Source organism: Oreochromis niloticus, linkage group LG3 (genome assembly GCF_001858045.2).
Source record: "Oreochromis niloticus isolate F11D_XX linkage group LG3, O_niloticus_UMD_NMBU, whole genome shotgun sequence".
Taxonomy (NCBI): domain Eukaryota; kingdom Metazoa; phylum Chordata; class Actinopteri; order Cichliformes; family Cichlidae; genus Oreochromis; species Oreochromis niloticus.
The window spans coordinates 78,687,999-78,711,375 of record NC_031967.2 but is presented as its reverse complement, the minus strand read 5'-3'; the positions used below and the strand labels follow the sequence as shown (position 1 = coordinate 78,711,375).

General features: G+C 39.9%; 1 protein-coding gene and 1 long non-coding RNA gene across 2 annotated transcripts; both read left to right on the top strand.

Annotated features, from left to right (window-relative positions):
- The first annotated feature begins 13,469 nt into the window (after positions 1 to 13,469).
- Positions 13,470 to 14,087, top strand: LOC106096988 (uncharacterized). The gene is made up of 3 exons (XR_001223328.3): positions 13,470 to 13,612; positions 13,678 to 13,739; positions 13,814 to 14,087. It is a non-coding gene; the product is annotated as an uncharacterized LOC106096988 (long non-coding RNA).
- Positions 14,088 to 16,826: 2,739 nt separating this feature from the next.
- LOC112846118 (uncharacterized) lies at positions 16,827 to 17,681 on the top strand (the record flags this gene model as incomplete). The annotated part of the gene is made up of 1 exon (XM_025905366.1): positions 16,827 to 17,681. A coding segment is annotated over exon 1 (855 nt), but the record flags the coding sequence as incomplete, so codon positions are not given.
- Positions 17,682 to 23,377: the final 5,696 nt, after the last annotated feature.

The following is a 23,377-nucleotide window of genomic DNA, read 5'->3' as shown; positions in this document are numbered from 1 at the left end:
AAACCCAAAGATCAGCTGTTAATCGAATTTATTTGCTCTCTCTCCTCCTTAAACATGTTTTTAATGTTAGTTATAATTCAGAATTGGCGACTGAAACACGTAGGACACATAAGAACATCAGGAAATAACACCCCGATAAATATATCCTCAGTAAAAGAAGTCCGTGTCAGCGGGGGTTATTACAGCTGTGTACCGGGGCCTGCGCTTTGTCGGTGGTAACAACAGCTCGATTGCTTGCGAGGCGAGCGGGTCTATCCCACGCTTTGCCGTGAGACTGGGCAGACATCTCCGAAATCATCGAAGCACTTTTGCTAGGAGGCTGTATCTTGACAAACCGACCACACATATGAAGATTAAACCACTACATTCTCAGCTAAAAATGTTTTAAAACGGTATTTGGTGACACATAAACAGGGTTTTTCAAAATTCAGTTCTGTTAGTTTCCACATGCTGGTTGTTGTGTGCTAGAAACAATGGCCACCAGGCCAAAGCAATGGTTTTGACTCCCGCCCCCTGAGTTTGATGGTTGAGGTTGACAGATAAAATTATTTCATGGTGAGACCTGAAGGAGTCAACTGTGCCAAAATGAATTAATTAAATACACCATTAAATAATTATTAAAATGTGGCAATAATTAATTAAAATAGGAAATGAATAAATAATTAATTAAATGTGTCATTAATTAATTAAATATGTCAATAACTAATAAAATGTGTCAATAATTAATTAATTACATGTGTCGTAAATATTTATGTAATTAAATATTTTCGATTTTAATTAATTATTGCCACATTTAATTAATTATTTAATGGTGTATTTAATTAATTCATTATGGCAGTCTTGGTCAAGGGCGTAGATTTGGTTTTGGCATTGGTGGGGACGGATGATTCAACCACCGAACCCTGCGCTGTTTCCTTTTTTTTTCCTTTTTGTCTTTGCTTCTTGATAAAAAAAAAAGGAGAAATATACTTGCCTACATATGCTATTCTACATGATTTTAAACCATTTAAAATTACAATTCATAGTTTTATATGTGAATTATATAATGTTAAATTACTATTAAATAAATGACTGATTTTAGACTTTAGTTTACTTCAGCCATATTCCATATAAATCAGGTATTAGGGGTGGGCGATATAAACGATATACGATATAAACGATATAGATTTGGCCAACGATAGAGATTTTGACTATATCGCGATATCGCATGTTGATGATGTCATCAAGCTGCGCCTGTTTTGGTAGAAAGTATCACAGCGGCTACAACCATTATCTTCTGTAAATTATGTTCTCCTGACTGAAGTTTGGCCCGTGTATAGCATCCTGCTATGCAATTGCATTTGTCCCTGACTACCAGAATCCCTCACGTTAACTTTTATCGAGTGGAAAAAAAGTTGCCGTTCATCCACCAGCTTCACTGTGCTAGTGTTATGCTAACATAGCTGTGTCGCTAGCAATCACGTAGCACAACATTATATACCAGGTAGTCCAACTTCGGTAACCCTGCAAACGCCACTGCTGTTTAGTGTTTCTGTCTTCACTTATGTTGGAAGTGGTAGCAGAGCTGTACGTTTTAATTAGTTTCAAAAATCTCTGTCAGAACATGGTATGTCATGTTTAGGTGTAAACTAGCGAGCTAACTTCCTGTTAACTTCTAACTCCGTTAAATTTAATAAATTCTGTTTTCATGGATGCATGGATGTTAAACTTAATTGTTACACCCGATAAAGCAGCAACGCTGATGATTTAATTAAAGATGAAAGAATTTAGACTGTTTTTAACTCTCAGTGTTCGTTTGACTTTGGGACCTGAAGAGGACGGAGTTTTGGACCCAGATTACTCCTCACTACAGCAGCCTAAATGCTCTGACAATCCATCAAGCAGTCCATCAGCAGGCTTACCAAAGTTGTACTAAAACATTTTTTAACAGATTTCTAGACGCCAAAATCCGTTCGAGGTCAGTAAGCACAACCAGAATTCATACATAAGGCACACTCTCGATTTTTGAGAAAATTAAAGGATTTTAAGTGTGCCTTATAGTTTGGAAAATACGTTATACAGAAGAAAAGAATATATCGTGATATATATCGTTATCGCACATGCTTCAAATTATATCGCGATATGAATTTTAGGCCATATCGCCCAGCAAAAATAAAAAAAAGCTTCAAATAGAGTCATGACAATAAAAGAATATGACTTTAAGGACCTAACAACATTACTTCAGTTATAGTACACCAACATCTCTTACACATTAGTACTAAGGGAACACTGAATGACCTGCTGGTTTTTGTCCATAAAACTACTCATCTAAGATTAGCACAAAGTAAAAGATCTCTCAGCAAAATTATGCAACATTTTAGGCACTATTGCCCCGATCAACTCAGTGAGCTGGGACTTTTTATTCTAAACATGAACTACTGTTACAGCAACAGACATGGACTACTGGTGCCCCACACAACAACTCAATGTCCACTATGTGAAGGAGTCTATACTATACTGTCCTGGTGGACATGGCAACACTTTTTTCATGGTTACATACAGTTTTAGACTGATGTGGGCCAAAGCCTAGCACATACCTGTCAATCTTGAGACCTCAGAATTAGGGAGATATTCAAAGGGGTTTTTACAGTGTTTACTTATCGGAAAAAAAATAAGTTAAATGTCACCGGCCTGTTCCGGGGGTGTCCAAATTCAGAGGCTGCGTTCACCTGAGGACCCGGCCTTCGCGGTCTAAGTGGGCCGGGTCCTCCGAAAGCCGGGTAGACCGGAACTGAGCGACTGTGAAATTGGGGGGTCTAGCCTTCATAATTACGTCACCTCTGCCGTCTGCTCCTTGCTGTCTAAATAAAATAAAATATAACCGGATGCTTGCGTAGATTCTCGACCATCTCACACTTCTGTTTAATCAGTTTTCTGTTTGACATTTATTCAGCTGTGTGAAAACCCCGGAGGAACCCTCCCAAGGGATTAATAAAGTTTTATTTAATCTAATCTAATCTAATAACTTTAATCTCAGCCAAACCGATTTACTCACGAACAAATAAAACACTGAAAAAGGCCAAACAATAACATGTTTAAGTTATTTGAAGTTTACACAACTACATTCTCGCCTGAAAATATGTTAAAAGTTTATTTCGCGACCCAGAAAGAGTAATATTAATACTAAGTAGCTGCAGTAGTAGCAGCTATTGTTGGAAACTGGAATTGGCTGGGCCAATCTAAGATATGGTTTTTCAATTTTGTTGTCCGGGTGGAAAATCGGGAGAAATTGGGGAGAATGGTGGCCGGGACATTTTCGGGAGGGGCACTGAAATTCGGGATTCTCCCGGAAAAATCGGGAGGGTTGGCATGTATGGCCTGGTATTGCCTGTAACGTTATTATGACGGACACATTTTATGAGTGAACGTGACTTTAAGTGACTTACAGGTTTCTTTGAAAAATACTTTCTTATATCCAGGTTCTTCCTTTTTGCTGCCGTCCTCCTCTCCTCCTCGCAGGCTTGCCGCTGCTAAAACTGAACAGAGCTCGCTGAAAGGCACAGCCAATCACATTGGCCATATTTGTCACATGAGGTAGGACTCCAGTAGAGAACGTAATTTAACTCTTTCTGCACCGCTGGGTGAATGAGACGTTGACAGATCGTTTTTTTCTTTCTATCGGGTTTGTTTTTCTTTACTCGAAGAGATCAAATTATTGGTGGGGACAATTCAATAATCGCTGGATATTGGTGGGGACATGTCCCTTCCGTCCATGCCAAATCGACGCCCTTGGTCTTGGTGTTCCATAATTCTGAGGATCATCACGGGTGTAAACACGTTATAGAGCTACCTAAAAGGCGAAATAAGTCGGCAGCTGGGGAGCATTTTGACACCAAACTCTGAGTTTTAACCATCTCTCTTTAAAAAAATGTTTCACACAAACGGTCACCGAAAATCTGAAATAAATATACAATCAAATAAAACCCCTATCCACCAGTGTTTAACAAAACAAAGACAAATACTTACCACAGCCGAACGACTGCGCACTCTGCCGTCTTTGAGACACGCTGTTTGAGACCCTTTTGCCTCACGTACTGGTGGTAATAGTTAGACTACTACTTCTGAGTTACCGTCATTATAACGAAAATGAAGATCGCGAAAATGACGAAGGGGGAGGAGAACGGTCTCTGTGTTTAAGTCACGCCGTGAATGCGGTCAGCGGGAGAGCACAGCTGCTTAAAGCTGTTGTGGCCAGATTACTTACTGATATAAGTGCAGTAAGCTGAACACAGCTCAAGTCTTAAGTCATGACAAAGAAGCCAGTTAGAGCTTTTACCAAAGAGGAGCCTTTAGTTGGTATAAGTTTCATTTCCCGTGCATTCAAAATGGTGAGTAGCAACGTTTGAGTAGTTACCCTTTTCATTTTGTTTCAAAATGTATATCTTCATATTGAATTTCAACATTACATTGTCATTGCATTGTCACTGAGATTTGGACTTTTCATGATGTTTTATTTCTATTGTTTTATTGTGTTCTATTTTATTGTATTGCATAAAATAGTATATATATTGTATTTTATTATATTTTATTGTTCTATTGTGTTTTATTTCTATTTTTTCCAGGCAGATGAACTGCAGAACAGGTAAGATGACGTACTGAAATTCAAAAGTTTATTACAGAATTCTTCCTTTAATTAATTTGCTGTTTTGTTTTTTAGTCAAGAACTTCTAAAAAGCAATCTTTTCAGGAGGAATGCAGCGATAATAATAACTGAAATGTTGAACGTGAGCAACAACACTCCAGAAAATACTACAGAGTTAATGGATGAGGTACTGTATCTGACTGGTGTGATGTGTGGGCTTTCAGTGGGTTTGAATACAAAATACTTCTTATGCAACATAAAAAACAGTCTGTCTTTGTTTGACCAGATTCTTCACAGCATCTTCTTTTTGGGAACCATCAACAATCCAGCTTATACCCCAGAACAGATTCTGGATGTTAAATTCGCTGAGATAAAAGCACTTTACCCCAAACCTTTTGATTGCTATTCCTCTCAGCTGCCCAGGCGGAGTCCATTTTCATGTGTGCTGGACATGGTAAGAGTTTAGTTTGTGAAGCCCATCTGTTGTTAGATTAATCCTCCAGGTGGTGTTACAGGAAGCAAGGTTAGCTAACAACTCTGGGTTTGTTAATCCTGAGACAAGGGTAACTTGGGTTTTTGTTGACTTCAACTTTGAGTCAGTTACCATGGTAACAGTTGCTGTGAAATTGCAGATAGGAGTGAATTGATTTGCAGAAGTTTGTGTGTTTTTTTTGTAAACAGTTTGTTTTATTGTTGTTATGTTTTTTTATTGGCTTCTATGACACTTAGACAGTGTTGGGGAGTAACGGAATACATGTACCGCCGTTACGTATTTAGAATACAAAATATGAGTAACTGTATTCCATTACAGTTACCGTTTAAAAAGGTGGTATTCAGAATACAGTTACTTTGTTGAAATAAATGGATTACACGGCGGTACTTTCCTGTTTCATATTGTCGCGGGTCAGGATTGTTTGGGTTTGTTTGACAGCTACGTAATGTTGTACCAGGCGGCAGCGTTACGGTTGCCATGGTTACAGGGTGACGCTCTCTCTCTCTCCGTGTTTCCTGGGTGAGAGCGCGCTTTTTTGTTGTTGTGCTAAGCTAAAGGGCAGAATGCTACAGGCATAGCTCTAAAGAATGTAGCCTCATGGGCAGTGTAGTCCGTGCTGCAGCGAGAATGGACTACCGTACCCGTTATGTGTCTGTGAGCGAGGGAGGGAGAGAAAGGAAAAGTCCGAGCTGTCACGGAGCAAAAACGGGAGCTGGAAGCATGTAAATATAATAATAACCACTGCAGCCAAGAAGACTGCCTGACGAGCCCATTTGTAAGTAAGCTAAGACTCAACTGTTCACTGTGTTCGTGTTTTCCTCCGGCTGTGGCGTGTCCAGCGGGGTGGCAGGCCACCCCCCAACCAGACTGGCCACCCCAGGTGCCACCCCGAAGCCAAAACAATAAAATCCAATGAAATATCAAATGTACGATTATGTTTTCACAGTGAAGCTCAGATATCCGAGTGTAAGTGAATGCAGCATCGGCTTCTGCGCTATGAGCATCATGTTAGCAAAGGTAGGAGAGCCAAGCACGAAAGACAGCATCACAGAAAACAGTTTTTCGGCGTTTAACATAGCTGGACTGGCCATCGAGCATGGCGGAGCTTCCACGGCGGCTAGCAGGTGGATGAGGGAAGGGCAGGCAGGAGGAGGAGAGACCCGAGGCGGCTGCTGGTCCGAGTGTCAGGTGAACTGAACTTCAGGTAAGAAGTTATGACCTGCAGTCTATCTGGGTCAGATATAAACCAAGTTTAGGTGGAGTTTATTTTCGTTGTGCTGACTTTTTACAGTCAGTTACAATAACTCGTACTGCGTACTAGCTAGCATGACGGAGTTTCTGTACAGCTGGGTGGGTGCTGTGATGTTACTGATAGTGAACTTTATTTTATTCATAAGGTTAGTTAGTAGAGTTGCCAACAGCTCCTTAAAAATGGAATGGTCCCTCATTCAGAGACAATATTACAGGTTTTGTATTGAGCTGAGAAGAGACGCAGTTTGTCCCGAACTTCAGCTAGAATGAAAAAGACACAAAGCTGGAGTTATTCTGTGTCTTTGCTGCACAGCTGCTTCTTCTCCTCTCATTCTCCCCCCTCCCTCTCCTGTTGCTACTTCAATCATGAAACTGATCAATGATCAGCTGATCGGCTTTTCTCTTGTTTGTTTATCGCCCACTTTGCGCCAGAACGAGGAAACCAGCAGATGTCGCGCTAAACAACAGCAGCACGTTTAAGCTTGATCAGCTGTTGTTAGAATTTATTTAATATTAATTTCTAGTATCAGCTGATGTTTGCTGGAGCCACAGCTGTAAAGCTGCTGGTCATGATATCGGTTTGGATATCTGGTGAGAGGGAAACATGCAGATGAAACCAGGAGATGTCCTTACTGAATCATCAGAGCTGAAGAGGTGATGGAGAAACAGGTTTACCTTTTAGGTGACATGGATGAGTTGGAGGGAAGTTATGAACTGTTTCTGAGAGACAAATAACACCAGGATCCTTTTCTATGTAGCTGACAGCTGGTAACTGTGCAGGGGCGGGTCTAGCAAAGTGTTGCCAGGGGGCCAGGTAGGGCATTAACAGGGAAAGGGGGGCACAAAGAAATACTTTTCTTACTTATTCTCATTTAAAATATCTAGCTTTTATTAAATAATTATCTGAATCTTTCGAACAAAGTTTTTATCTGACGTAAAATTTATAGAAATCATACATAAACCAACAAGACCGTGTACATCACTGTCACAACAGCGTTTGTTTTCATTCAAAGGCTTTATGGCTTTAATACCTGGTGGGCCGGTCTCTGGTCAAAATGCCCAATTTTTTGTCCCAGTCCAGCCCTGCAGGTTAATACTGGCAGTGTCACCATGCCAGCTGACTGTATTTCATCATCAGCCAGTGTTGTTCTTTATACATCAATATTACCAAAGTTTACCATAAGGCAGCATAGAAAGTATTTACTTGCTTTCAGGTTTCATTCAAATGTTAGTCTTTTCATTTGTTTCCCCACTTTTTTCCTGTTTCAAAATCAAACACCAGTTTGTGAGAAGATTATCTTCTTTTTTTAATAGGCAGATAAAGTTTTGCATTGGCTAATTTGCCAATTGTATGTTAAAAATGTTTGTATTTTAATATTCAAAAATGTTTGTGCCCAAAACATATGTGCATTATATGTCAGTAAAAATACTACGCAAATATTGCTGTCCTTGAATGCTGCGTAAACACTGACAAAGCACTGATTGTATCTCTTGTACTTCATCAACGCAGTATCTAAAAACTTTGCACCGTAGTGGTTAAAACCTCATTCTAATAAGAGTCAAAAGCAAATTCAGTTATTAGGTTTACAGGGTTATTGAATGATGGTTAACTGTTGGTAGAATTTTTTTAACATTATCTGCCAATTACATCTGCCACCCTTCTCCAAATCTGTGCCCCTACCTGGCCCCCCCAACAAAAATTTTCTAGACACGCCACTGTCCTCCGGAAAAATAAGTTCCGTTGGAGCAGCCTTTCATCGCCTTTCTCTGTCTCTGGCAAGCAAAGTTGACCCAGACAACAAAGTAAAGCTAGTTTTCGGCTACCAGCCCGACACGGAACCCACCGTATTAGCCCGAGGTCCCTTTACTACGGTTCGGAGCCGCGGACCTTCAGTATCAGTAATAAATCACAGCAATAGTACATTCACGTAGTTGTAAACAGCACGATAATATATTAAGTAATCCAAAGTATTCAGAATACGTTACTCTCATTGAGTAACGTAACGGAATACGTTACAGAATACATTTTGGGGCATGTATTCAGTATTCTGTAATGGAATACATTTTAAAAGTAACCTTCCCAACACTGCACTTAGATAATGTGGTATTGAATTATGTGGCTTTATTTCCAACATTAAAGACCCCCCCCCAATCAACCAAAATGAAGCATAAGGAAAATAGAATAATCCTAATAAATCCCACCCCTTTCTTCTATTTGAACCAATAAGTATCACTTTTCTTCCCGTTTGTGATGTGTCCAATTGTAAACCCAAGAAATACATATTTACAGATACATAAACTATACACTCACATACACATACATGAGAAACAGAAACTTTTCTGTCATTTAATTCTTTATTGCTAATTACTTGGTATAAATAGCCATAATGGAGTTTTTTATCAGTAGGAAAAGCTGCAAAATTTATGGAGATACAGTTAAAAGTCCAACATTTATGGAGTGATAACTTCTGAAGCAGTTTCCTGTCCCCTGTCTTCATGCTGTCCTATCAAATAAAGCCTGAATATCAAAAATAACTTTCAGGAAAAAGTTAACATTAACAGTTTGTGAGAATGACATTTATGACTCAGTAAATATTTGGATTTGTGGGATAACAACAGCTTAATATTTGATTGCTTGTAGATTGTTCGCCTAACTGGACATGAGAAGGAAGAGGACATAAAATCCACACTACAAGAACTCATCTTTATGCTGACAAACGATGTCAAATCTGCCGAAAAGTGTTTATTCTCCTCTGCAATCTGCATCTCTCAGGCAGGTCAGGGCTCAGTCAAGCACTATGGAGTCTCTATGTCCACTTCTAATAAGGCTGCTAGGGGAATCATGGTTGCTGTCTCGTGCTGTCATGAATGGGATGAATATGTAGCTGATGCAGTGATGACATATTTTCCAAACAAAAAGAAAAACAAAACCAAAGACAGGAAAACAGAAATTGATGGAACCATTATATTACCAGAAAACGTGACGTGTCGAGCATTTAGATTCAGTAAGAGAAGCAATGCACACGAAATGAAGGAAATACGTCCTTGCAAGTCATGTGCCACTTTGTTTTCTTTGGAAACACCTAAAAATCAAGTCTGGCCCTATGGCAACTGTGCTGAACCTGAAAGTTTGAGCAACTTGTTCAAAAAGGAGGCACGAGTTAAAGACAGAGTGAAACTACAAAAACCCGAGTCCTGGACAGCTGAGAACAAGGAGGCAGCAAAAAACATGATTTTGAGATTTCTCAAGAGTTCACTGAAAAGAGTAAAATTTAATCAGGATTTGATTTTCTACACCCCACAAAAATTGGAGAGAAAGTGAATGTTTACATCTAAGTGGCTCCTCTCCTGTTAAAGTTCTAAAGAGTAATTTACTGTAACTTTGCAGCCTTTGAATATTCCTGTTGTTATGTGGATACAAAAGTTTATTTGATCAGAGCTTAAATATATTTTGATTCATTATTGTACATGGTTTAGCTATTAGGGGTGTTTTGCTGTAGTGAAAATAGGTAAGAATGCATAAATAGAAAAACTGAGTAATATAAACTTAGGGTCATACTGTATTATGGTTTGTAGCCTCATATAAAGAAGGGAGTCTTCACTTAAGGATGCAACATATAGCAATGGATAAAGTTTATGTAATTTTTTATTTGCCATTTAATGATTTTATCACTTTATACAAACCAGAGTTTGGTGTACATGATTATTCTATAAAACAAAATACATCCTTGTTTGTTTAATACTCTGAATACAATGATGGTACAAGTTAAATGTCTTAGGATGGCATTGTGAAATAAATGGAAGTAAACTCTACCAAGCATTTTAAACTTAAATGAACTTTAACTTCCCAAAAATGGTGCTTGATTTAAAATAAAAATCTAAAAAAAATTGCATCACTTCATGTGTAAATTGTTTTTTACTCTGAACTCGTTTGTGTTTGTGGGTGGAGAATAGTAAACCAGGCAACTTGGTTTAACAGCGGCACTGTGGTTGACAGTGTAGGCCTCATGCAAAAAACTTCCTATGTCTGAATCCACTGGCTCCTCCCAAGTCCATGTGTTGGGTTAATCCATAGTTTTCATGTGATGTCAGAGCTACTGAGACATGCTCATCGGTACACTCAGAAAAATAAAGGTGCCAACTGGAACCAAAAGTGGTTCTTTAGACTGATGCCATAGAAGAACCTCTTTTGGTGCCACAAAGAACCTTTCAAGCAATGGTTCTTTGAAGAACCATTTCTTTCAGTGGTTCATTGAAGAACCTTTAAAGGTGCCCCAAAGAACCATCAAGAAATGGTTCTTTGGGGCACCTTTAATGGTTTTTCAAAGAACCTTTTTAAAAAGCTTCTTTAAAAAACCATTTTAAAGAACCTTTTTTGAAATGGTTCTTTAAAGAACCATTTTAAATCTTTCAAAATAAAATGTAACAAATTGAATTTGAGTAGGGTAAAATAAATACGAGCACAGCATAGACATATATTAATGGTTTATTGCCATTTCGTAGTATACCAGAAGACAAAAAGGCATTTTAACCTTCAGCACAACATCACAATACATGTCACATATTAGTCATTTAAACAGTAATAATTAAACATTTTTACTATACTATAAATAAATATATATAAATACTATATCTATACATAACACAAAAATTAATACATGTATTGTTTAATGAATAAAACATCAGAAAGTGATAAAAACACATTAGAAATAGCAATAGCTTCATAACAGACCAATAAATCAGCACATTTTCATCAGCAGATATTTGCATGTTAAGTAAAATTATTTCAACAACAAGTTTAGGATTAAAATGATCAATGAACTTCAGAGTTATGTAAGGCAAGTTTCATGTTGGACTCATGGTTCTTTGTTAGTCCAGTTTAGGATAATGTCTCTGACATATGTGTCATATCAAATATATCTCATATCAAAACAACCCCACACCTGCAGTTGTTTCAGTTTTTCACAGGTATTTCCTGTCAGCTGGTCAACCTCACTCAGGTGGACATCCATATCAGCCAACCAAACGACAAGCTCCTCCCTTTGTGCTTCAAATCCCTCCCACTCTGAGACAAGCAGCTGAGAGAGAGAAAACAAGGATCAATTATAAAGAAGAGAGAAAAGTGAAACACTCCTCAGAAGGTCTGACTCGCATACCTGCAGTCGACCTGTGATGGACTCCAGTTTGGCGTTCATGTCATCCCAGCGGCGCCTGCACTCCCTAGCAAATGCCAGCAGCTGAGTCTGCAGGGTGCCCTGAAAGAGCAGAGTTAATGTTCGACTCCTCCTGGTCAGGCTGTCCAGCTGGATGAGCCGAGGTCTCCCCTCTCGCCGCCGGCTCTGAACACACAAACACAAATTGCATGTGAAGCAGGAGGTGCAGATTTTTTTGCTATTCTTTTCTAAATCCAGGCGTGATGATGTGGAGGTATTTGGAAAACTTTTTTAGCCAGCGGACGACTGTTGTCTTGCAGAAAGTCAAATCAAATGTATGCGATACACAATCAATTCACAAGAACACATTATGAAAAACAAGTCCAGTTCTTGCCTGATTTCAACTGAATTCTGCATCAAAACAGGGTAACAGAATTAAAACGAGTGTTTGCAGCAAATGTGAGCACAAAGCCTCACTTTGTACAAGCCTGCTATTACAGTTCTCCTCTATGCAGACAACGTTCCTGTTTTCAAGGCACAACTTGGATCTGCTGTACAAATCTTATAGATACACGCTAAATGAAACAGTAGTGTGCACGACTCCAGATTCTGATCCCTCATCCTAATATGGTCCCAAAAGACTCACAAAAAACAACATAGCGATAAAGCAAATGTTGAGGCTTCAAAATACAAAGTTCATAAACCAATGGCTGACATGGGTTTTATCATAAGGGTGATAAATATACAACATATGGTCTTAAGACTAAAAGTATAATACAGATTTTAGTCTGAGAGATTTGATGTTCATTTACCTGCAGATGCACTATACGTGCCTGCTCTGTGGTTTTCCACAATGTTTTGCACATCACTATTTAAAACAGGAAGCAGGTGAACTAAAACAAGTCATCTTTCTTTGTGAGAGGACAATATTAATGAAACAAACCTCAATGACATCATAGAGATCCCTAAAGATGCTCCTGCTGCTTTTCTTCCTCCTCATCCTAAGCTTCCTCCTCCTTGTCCTCGACTTCCATCCAATTGTAATTCAGTCTAATTGTTTTTCTCCCGCTCCTCTTCCTCATTTTGTTGGAGCTGTGAAAAGAATTAGTGTGAATCAGAATTAATTTGTGCAAACAAGAAAAATCTACAGCTTTTCAGTCAGAGGTGGTCTTGTGATTTAAGCCAGTTAGAGTAGATTTATGTGTTGATGCTACCTGCTTCATCTCTACGACTGGCTGCTGAGTGATATTTACACCCTGGCTGGATTACAACAATATATTATTGTGTTATAACTTTAACCACGTGCTGAACTTCAGGCCAGTGTTGATACGACTTGTTAGTATAATGACCTCTTCTTGGCTTAATGTATGATGGTGGATAAATGAAATGTACAAAGAAAATTTAACTATATTACAAATGGACATCTATCTTGGTAATATCAAATGGCCGGAGCATAATTTGTTAACTAGTCCGAAAATAAGTTATACAGGAACAGTCAAAGACACACCTTCTCATGTGTCACATTTCTATTCATTCAAAACACTTATGCATTGCTGTGTTTTATACAGCTCTTACAGAATTCAGTACAGGCTGATGTGAGTATTTAATGTACGGCTCAGCTGTACTGAATTTCTGAGTTTCTAGAGCAGACACAGCTCACATCACAACAGGCTTCAGGCGCCATATTGGTGACTTTAACAATATTATAAATTTTAATATCAGTCTAGCTGACATTAGGTTATGTACGCAACATGCAATAGAATCACATATTTTAGAAGCCAAAGGTTCAAATTAGTTGGGAGCACCTTCACTTAATTATAACAGTGGTTTTGTTAGGAAAACAGTTCCGTATACCGGATACTAAATTGCGTTAACGTCAACGGCTAACGTATCTAACATAGTGTGGCAGGATGAATGTTATTCCTCGGTCCAACCCACTTTCAGCCTGGCGCATTGGGGGGCGCTAGTATAAATAGTGGCCATTTGAGTGTCCCTGGATCGCTTACCTGTGATCTCCTTTTTGGTCACCTGACTTCCCTTTGGTGTTGCTGAGATTATTTGCGGGTTACACTTCTGAAGCCTCCATCGCGGCTGGTAGGTGTTTACTCATTGTAGTGTGTACATTACCTTACTTGGTGGTAAACGGCTATTGTTTGTAGGTCGTAGCTGTAGAAGCCTCCTCTGAGCCATTCTGCTCATGCTTTATGACGCGGCTTACTCGGTACGTAATTAACTTTTGTTACGATCTCTGCCTTCTATTGTTCTTTTATAGTAATTACTTATTATTCTTTGCAGGAAGTGTGGGCCTTAGTTTTACGCCACGCTACGCGAACTGAAGTGCTGCTGCTTTGTTTTGCTTTACTTTTACTGTCTGTTCCGGCTGCGAGGTTTCTTTCCTACTGCTGCCAGCCTTTAAAGTGGACGTCGGCGTGGACAACGGCCATATGCATGCCACGCGAGTCGGCTGGCGTGCATGTTGATTGACTGACTGGAAGATTAACTTATAGTCGGGCAGACGGCCAGTTGGATTACTACGGCGATTCCGTCTGCTCCATATTTTAAAGTTTTATTTAGGCTGTATGTTTGTTCTTTTTTTGTTGTTGTTTTGATTTGTAGTTTGGGTTTTTGTTACGCCACTGGTAGGAGGCCCTTTTTCTAGCTGCGGATCACCAGTGTGTTCCTGCAGTTGGGCTATCCCCAGCGTGTGAATATTAGTTTTGTTGTAATATATTAAATTTTCTTTGTTTCTTTTATTCAGATGCGGAGTGCCGACGTGGAGGAGACTAGGGTGCCTTGGTGGTGGGATCCTTTGAGTGTACACACCTGCCTTGTTTAGTTTATTAGCGTGAGTGTGTGATAGTGTGCAGCACTTGTGTCTTGGTGTGTTTTCTTTTCTGTTTTTTTTTAGTTTGTGCGTGCCATCCCTGCCCCTCCACTGGTAAGCCTCGGCTCTGGATACCTTTTTTTTTAAGCCTATTTATACACTGATATTTATGACTGTGCTTTTATACGTTGTTTTAATTAATAAATTGTTAACTTATTTTATCATTGAACCTCGTCTCTGTACTGAGTATAACAAACCTAACTGCCTTCTTGGTGATTAGTGTTACCTCCAGTATTCTCTGGGTGAAATTCCCAGGGTGGCGTTGTCTTGTAAACTGTGAAGCGCATTTACTTTATTTCCACCTCGTGCTGCCACAATAGCTAACCGTTATTATTAGCACAACATTAACAGCAAGCTACAATGACGAGTAATCCAGAGCTTCAAAGACCAGCAGGTACTCAAGACTGTTATCTCTTTCGCTGTCACAGTGTTTTTTTTCCCTTTTTTTTCCCCTCCCCCTCTCTTTCGGGAGGTTGCCATAGTACGACGTGTTCTAACGTCTCTCTCTCTCATTCTCTCTCTCTCATTCTCTCTCATTCTCATTCTCTCTCATTCTCTCTCATTCTCATTCTCTCTCATTCTCTCTCATTCTCATTCTCATTCTCTCTCATTCTCTCTCATTCTCATTCTCTCTCATTCTCTCTCATTCTCTCTCATTCTCATTCTCTCTCATTCTCATTCTCTCTCATTCTCTCTCATTCTCATTCTCTCTCTCATTCTCTCTCATTCTCATTCTCTCTCATTCTCATTCTCATTCTCTCTCATATGTATTTGGCTCGAAACATGTGTAAACAAATTGCTCAGTGATAAACAAGTACTGAGATAATTTACCTAAGCAGTGTGCTTTGTCAAAACTAAGTAAGTGTGTCGGTAATGTGTTCATTACATTGACATTCTGTTGTGCAACTGCTATTTACTTGTATTTTATTGTATTTTATAACGTATTCTGTCAATGAGAGTATATTAATTATATATAATAAGTATATATATATAATATATATATACTTATTATATTATATAATTATAAATGTTTTGACCACTCTGAGTCGGGTTTTCTCTGTTCTATCATGGGGACTAAAGAATCGGGGTTAATACTATTTTTGTGAGGACCGAAATCTGCATTCTGCTATAGTTGTGAGGACACACCGGTCCTCCCAAGTTTGAAGGCCTTTTTGAGGCTCAAAATGTGGTTTTAGTGTCAGGGTTACAATTAGGTTATGGTTAGGATTAGGGTAAGGGGCTAGGGCATGGCTATTCAACTAAAAAGTTGAATAGGGAGCTATAACTAAACTTTTCTTTTGCACATTTGAAATAAAAACAAACAAACATTTTGATAATTCCCTTTCAAAAAAAATAAATATTTTGCTGAACCAGACACATTTTAAAGGACAATGGTCACATCTGCTGTTTCTGCTTTTTTGCCTGCTATTGCACAGGAAAATTGTAATCTCCTCTTTGAGACCACGGAAATGCTTCAGTGCCCTTGTTTTGGACAGCCACCTGACATCACTGTGCAATAGCAGGTCATGGTGCTCAGACTTTTGAGCGAATAAAGTTAATTGTAGCCATGACGCCGTCCATTGTCGTTTTGAGCTCCGCACTTAGTTTTGCGCACAACACCGTCTGATGCAGTGTAAGGTTCTCAAATGAGGTGCAACAGCTAAGCATCGCGCTGCCAAACCACTCACTTACCCAGCCATGGATGGAGCCCTATCCGTCACAAGTATACAGAAACGCTAAATATCCAGATCACTTTCATCAAAAAAAGCAGAAATCTTCTCAAACATTATTTCGCCAGCTGTGTGTTGCTCTAACTGTAGCCGAGCAATTTCCCATCAAAAAACGGACATATATTCACAACTTTAGCATTATCAGCATTATCAGTTCTGTCTGTGAACCCATCTCCTGCTATAGACATTACATCAGTTTTCTTCAGGTCATCTAACAGCATTTCAACTCTACGAATATTTGAACTGTCTGACAGGGGTACATTTTTAATAGCAGATGTCACACTCACTTTTATTTTTTCGTCACTTATCACCACATCCACCACGGCCAGCATGCAGTATTTCACTGTTTCCGAATCTGTGAAAGGCCTTTTCTTCTTCACCAAAATCCAGCAAACATGAAGGGAAGCTGCTGTAGCTCTCTCTTGGGCGCTGTCACTTGGTGTTCGCTCGCTCTGTGGTATAGTATCACTTCCTGTTCCTGCTCAAACACAGTGGTGTTTCTGAGTAGCTTTTCTGCTTAGCAATTTAATTTAAATCTTTTGATACATCCCTTTTTCATAGTATAATCTTAACGTGCTTCATCTGAATCACCCTTTCTGTGTACTCACTACCTAATTTATAGCCAGAGTATTCACTCACTGTCTCTTTACTGTTTCGCTAGCTTAGCTTAGCTCGTAGCCGACTCGTTAGCACCATGGCTACTTCACCTGTCCCTCCTGCACTTTCCTGCTCATTGTGTCAGATGTTTAGTTACTCCTCGGCCTCCTTTAGCAGTAATGATACCTGTAATAAATGTAGCATATTTGCAGCTCTGGAGGCCAGGATTACTGAATTGGAGACTCGGCTTCGCACCCTTCATTCACCCGTAGCTAGCCAGGCCCCTGTAGCTGGTGCAGCCGAAGATAGCGTAGGCCCCGCTAGCTGTTCCCCGGCAGACCCCAAGCAGCTGGGGAAAGAGGGCGGCTGGGTGACGGTGAGGAGGAAGCATAGTCTTAAACTGAAGCCCCAGGTACACCACCAACCTGTTCATGTGTCTAACCGTTTTTCCCCACTCGGCGACACACCCGCCGAGGGTCAAACTCTGGTAATTGGTGATTCTGTTCTCAGACATGTGAAGCTAGAGACACCGGCAACCATAGTCAATTGTCTTCCAGGGGCCAGAGCAGGCGACATTGAAGGAAATTTAAAACTGCTGGCTAAGGGTAAACGTAAATACAGTAAGATCATAATTCACGTCGGCAGTAATGACACCCGGTTACGCCAATCGGAGGTCACTAAAATCAATATTGAATCGGTGTGTAACTTTGCAAAAACAATGTCGGACTCTGTAGTTTTCTCTGGTCCCCTCCCCAATCAGACCAGGAGTGACATGTTTAGCCGCATGTTCTCCTTAAATTGCTGGCTGTCTGAGTGGTGTCCCAGAAACGATGTGGGCTTCATAGATAATTGGCAAACCTTCTGGAGGAAACCTGGTCTTGTTAGGAGAGACGGCATCCATCCCACTTTGGATGGAGCAGCTCTCATTTCTAGAAATATGGACAAATTCATTAAACCCCCCAAAATATGACTATCCAGAGTTGGGACCAGGAAGCAGAGTTGCAGTCTTACACGCCTCTCTGCAGCTTCTCTCCTCCTGCTACCCCCCCAAAAACCCATCTCCATTGAGACTGTGTCAGCTCCCAAAAAGACAAAAAACAAACTAAAAACCAGCAATAAACAACTTAAACATAAAAAATCACAAAGAAAGAACAATACAGTATCCACATCTGAACCAAAGAGTAAAACAGTGAAATGTGGATTATTAAATATTAGGTCTCTCTCCTCCAAGTCTCTGTTAGTACATGACTTAATAATTGATCAACAAATCGATTTACTCTGCCTTACAGAAACCTGGTTGCAGCAGGATGAGTATGTTAGTTTAAATGAATCAACACCCCCGAGTCATTCTAACTACCAGAAATCCCGAAGCACAGGCCGAGGGGGCGGTGTGGCAGCAATTTTTCACACCAGCCTATTAATTAACGAAAGACCAAGACAGACTTTTAATTCATTTGAAAGCCTGATGCTTAGCCTCGTCCACCCCAGCTGTAAAACTCAGAAACCAGTCTTACTTGTTATCATCTATCGTCCACCTGGGCCTTACACAGAGTTTCTCTCTGATTTCTCAGACTTTTTATCTGATTTAGTGCTCAGCTCAGATAAAATAATTATTGTGGGTGATTTTAACATCCATGTAGATGCTAAAAATGACAGCCTCAACATCGCATTTAATCTGTTACTAGACTCAATTGGCTTCTCTCAAAATGTAAAAGAACCCACCCACCACTTTAATCACACTCTAGATCTTGTTTTAACGTATGGCATAGAAACTGAATATTTAACAGTGTTTCCTCTAAACCCTCTGCTGTCTGATCATTTCCTGATAACATTTACATTTACAATAATTGATTACACAGCAGTGGAGAGTAGACTTTATCAAAGTAGATGTCTTTCTGAAAGTGCTGTAACTAAGTTTAAGAATATAATCCACCCACTGTTATCATCTTCAATGCCCTGTACCAACATAGAGCAGAGCAGCTATCTGAACGCTACTCCAACAGAGGTCGATTATCTTGTTAATAATTTTACCTCCTCACTACGTACGACTCTGGATACTGTAGCTCCTGTGAAAACTAAGGCCTCAAATCCAAAGTCCCTGACTCCGTGGTATAATTCTCAAACACGTAGCTTAAAGCAGATAACTCGTAAGCTGGAGAGGAAATGGCGTGTCACAAATTTAGAGGATCATCATTTAGCCTGGAGAAATAGTTTGCTGCTTTATAAGAAAGCCCTCCGCAAAGCCAGAACATCTTACTATTCATCACTGATTGAAGAAAATAAGAACAACCCCAGGTTTCTCTTCAGCACTGTAGCCAGGCTGACAAAAAGTCAGAGCTCTACTGAGCCAACCATCCCTTTAACGTTAACTAGTAATGACTTCATGAACTTCTTCACAAATAAAATTTTTATCATTAGAGAAAAAATTACCAATAATCATCCCACAGATGTAATATTATCTACAGCTACTCTTAGTACCATCGATGTTAAGTTAGACTCTTTTTCTCCAATTGATCTTTCTGAGTTAACTTCAATAATTAATTCCTCCAAACCATCAACGTGTCTTTTAGACCCCATTCCTACAAAACTGCTCAAAGAAGTCCTGCCATTAATTAATTCTTCGATCTTAAATATGATCAACCTATCTCTAATAATCGGCTATGTACCACAGGCCTTCAAGCTGGCTGTAGTTAAACCTTTACTTAAAAAGCCATCTCTAGACCCAGCTGTCTTAGCTAATTATAGGCCAATCTCCAACCTTCCTTTCATATCAAAAATCCTTGAAAGAGTAGTTGTCAAACAGCTAACAGATCATCTGCAGAGGAATGGCTTATTTGAAGAGTTTCAGTCAGGTTTCAGAGCTCATCACAGCACAGAAACAGCTTTAGTGAAGGTTACAAATGATCTTCTTATGGCCTCTGACAGTGGACTCATCTCTGTGCTTGTCCTGCTAGACCTCAGTGCTGCGTTCGATACTGTTGACCATAATATCCTATTAGAGCGATTAGAACATGCTGTAGGTATTACAGGTACTGCACTGCAGTGGTTTGTATCATATCTATCTAATAGACTCCAGTTTGTACATGTAAATGGAGAGTCCTCTTCAGACACTAAGGTCAATTATGGTGTTCCACAGGGTTCAGTGCTAGGACCAATTCTATTTACATTATACATGCTTCCCCTAGGCAACATCATTAGAAGACATAGCATAAATTTTCACTGCTATGCAGATGACACGCAGCTCTATCTATCCATGAAGCCAGGTAACACACACCAATTAGTTAAACTGCAGGAATGTCTTAAAGACATAAAGACCTGGATGGCCGCTAACTTTCTGCTTCTTAATTCAGATAAAACTGAGGTTATTGTACTCGGCCCTGAAAATCTTAGAAATATGGTATCTAAGCAGATTCTTACTCTGGATGGCATTTCCTTGGCCTCCAGTAACACTGTGAGAAACCTTGGAGTCATTTTTGACCAGGACATGTCCTTCAATGCACATATTAAACAAATATGTAAGACTGCTTTCTTCCATTTGCGCAACATCTCTAAAATTAGAAATATCCTGTCTCAGAGTGATGCTGAAAAACTAGTTCATGCATTTATTACTTCCAGGCTGGACTACTGTAATTCATTATTATCAGGAAGTCCTAAAAACTCGCTGAGAAGCCTTCAGCTAATCCAAAATGCTGCAGCAAGAGTACTGACAGGGACTAGAAAGAGAGAGCATATTTCTCCTGTTTTGGCTTCCCTTCATTGGCTTCCTGTTAAATCCAGAATTGATTTCAAAATCCTGCTCCTCACATACAAGGTCTTAAATAATCAGGCCCCATCTTATCTTAATGACCTTGTAGTACCATATCACCCTATTAGAGCACTTCGCTCTTGCACTGCAGGCCTACTTGTTGTTCCTAGAGTATTTAAAAGTAGAATGGGAGGCAGAGCCTTCAGTTTTCAGGCCCCTCTTCTGTGGAACCAACTTCCAGTTTGGATTCGGGAGACAGACACTATCTCTACTTTCAAGATTAGGCTTAAAACTTTCCTTTTTGCTAAAGCATATAGTTAGGGCTGGACCAGGTGACCCTGAATCCTCCCTTAGTTATGCTGCAATAGACGTAGGCTGCCGGGGATTCCCATGATGCATTGAGTTTTTCCCTTCCAGTCACCTTTCTCACTCACTATGTGCTAATAGACCTCTCTGCATCGAATCATATCTGTTATTAATCTCTGTCTCTCTTCCACAGCATGTCTTTCATCCTGTTTTCCTTCTTTCACCCCAACCGGTCGCAGCAGATGGCCGCCCCTCCCTGAGCCTGGTTCTGCCGGAGGTTTCTTCCTGTTAAAAGGGAGTTTTTCCTTCCCACTGTCGCCAAAGTGCTTGCTCATAGGGGGTCATATGATTGTTGGGTTTTTCTCTGTATTTATTATTGTGCTATCTACTGTACAATATAAAGCGCCTTGAGGCGACTTTTGTTGTGATTTGGCGCTATATAAATAAAATTGAATTGAATTGAATTGAATTGAATTGGGCTGGACCCTCACCACGGTAGTACAACTCCAGTTGTAAGATGCAATTAAACTGTACATTTGCAGCCCTCTCCTGAGATCGCTCTGGAAAGTTTTGTGTAAGAAGTCTGGTGTTTGTCATTGTGGTGACTTCGTAAGTACCGCAACACACTCACTGCTAATTAAACACATAGGTTTGGGATTTGGATTTGGTGGTAAAATGAATACAGGGAGTGCAGAATTATTAGGCAAGTTGTATTTTTGAGGAATAATTTTATTATTGAACAACAACCATGTTCTCAATGAACCCAAAAAACTCATTAATATCAAAGCTGAATGTTTTTGGAAGTAGTTTTCAGTTTGTTTTTAGTTTTAGCTATTTTAGGGGGATATCTGTGTGTGCAGGTGACTATTACTGTGCATAATTATTAGGCAACTTAACAAAAAACAAATATATACCCATTTCAATTATTTATTTTTTCCCAGTGAAACCAATATAACATCTCCACATTCACAAATATACATTTCTGACATTCAAAAACAAAACAAAAACGAATCAGCGACCAATATAGCCACCTTTCTTTGCAAGGACACTCAAAAGCCTGCCATCCATGGATTCTGTCAGTGTTTTGATCTGTTCACCATCAACATTGCGTGCAGCAGCAACCACAGCCTCCCAGACACTGTTCAGAGAGGTGTACTGTTTTCCCTCCTTGTAAATCTCACATTTGATGATGGACCACAGGTTCTCAATGGGGTTCAGATCAGGTGAACAAGGAGGCCATGTCAGTAGTTTTTCTTCTTTTATACCCTTTCTTGCCAGCCACGCTGTGGAGTACTTGGACGTGTGTGATGGAGCATTGTCCTGCATGAAAATCATGTTTTTCTTGAAGGATGCAGACTTCTTCCTGTACCACTGCTTGAAGAAGGTGTCTTCCAGAAACTGGCAGTAGGACTGGGAGTTGAGCTTGACTCCATCCTCAACCCGAAAAGGCCCCACAAGCTCATCTTTGATGATACCAGCCCAAACCAGTACTCCACCTCCACCTTGCTGGCGTCTGAGTGGGACTGGAGCTCTCTGCCCTTTACCAATCCAGCCACGGGCCCATCCATCTGGCCCATCAAGACTCACTCTCATTTCATCAGTCCATAAAACCTTAGAAAAATCAGTCTTGAGATATTTCTTGGCCCAGTCTTGACGTTTCAGCTTGTGTGTCTTGTTCAGTGGTGGTCGTCTTTCAGCCTTTCTTACCTTGGCCATGTCTCTGAGTATTGGACACCTTGTGCTTTTGGGCACTCCAGTGATGTTGCAGCTCTGAAATATGGCCAAACTGGTGGCAAGTGGCATCTTGGCAGCTGCACGCTTGACTTTTCTCAGTTCATGGGCAGTTATTTTGCGCCTTGGTTTTTCCACACGCTTCTTGCGACCCTGTTGACTATTTTGAATGAAACGCTTGATTGTTCGATGATCACGCTTCAGAAGCTTTGCAATTTTAAGACTGCTGCATCCCTCTGCAAGATATCTCACTATTTTTGACTTTTCTGAGCCTGTCAAGTTCTTCTTTTGACCCATTTTGCCAAAGGAAAGGAAGTTGCCTAATAATTATGCACACCTGATATAGGGTGTTGATGTCATTAGACCACACCCCTTCTCATTACAGAGATGCACATCACCTAATATGCTTAATTGGTAGTAGGCTTTCGAGCCTATACAGCTTGGAGTAAGACAACATGCATGAAGAGGATGATGTGGACAAAATACTCATTTGCCTAATAATTCTGCACTCCCTGTAAGTACTTGTCAGTTTTGATGGTTTTCATTGTCAATTTTACGCTTTTGGATTGAGAAAGACATGCTGTTGTTGCATCATACATTACAATGATAGTTTAATATGTTTACATCTAGGGATGGGTATCGAAACCCGGTTCTTGTTGAGAACTGGTTCCCACTGTTTCAATTCCTTGGAATTGTTTGCCATTTTTGCAAACGATTCCCTTATCGATTCCAGTCGCCCCGAATGACATCACCACGTTGCGGAGCATCACTTACCTGGCAGGAAACATGGCGCCTAAGGTGCTCAAATGCTCAAAAGTTTGGTTATACTTTACGAGAACTGATGACAACAGGGCAACTTGGTCTAA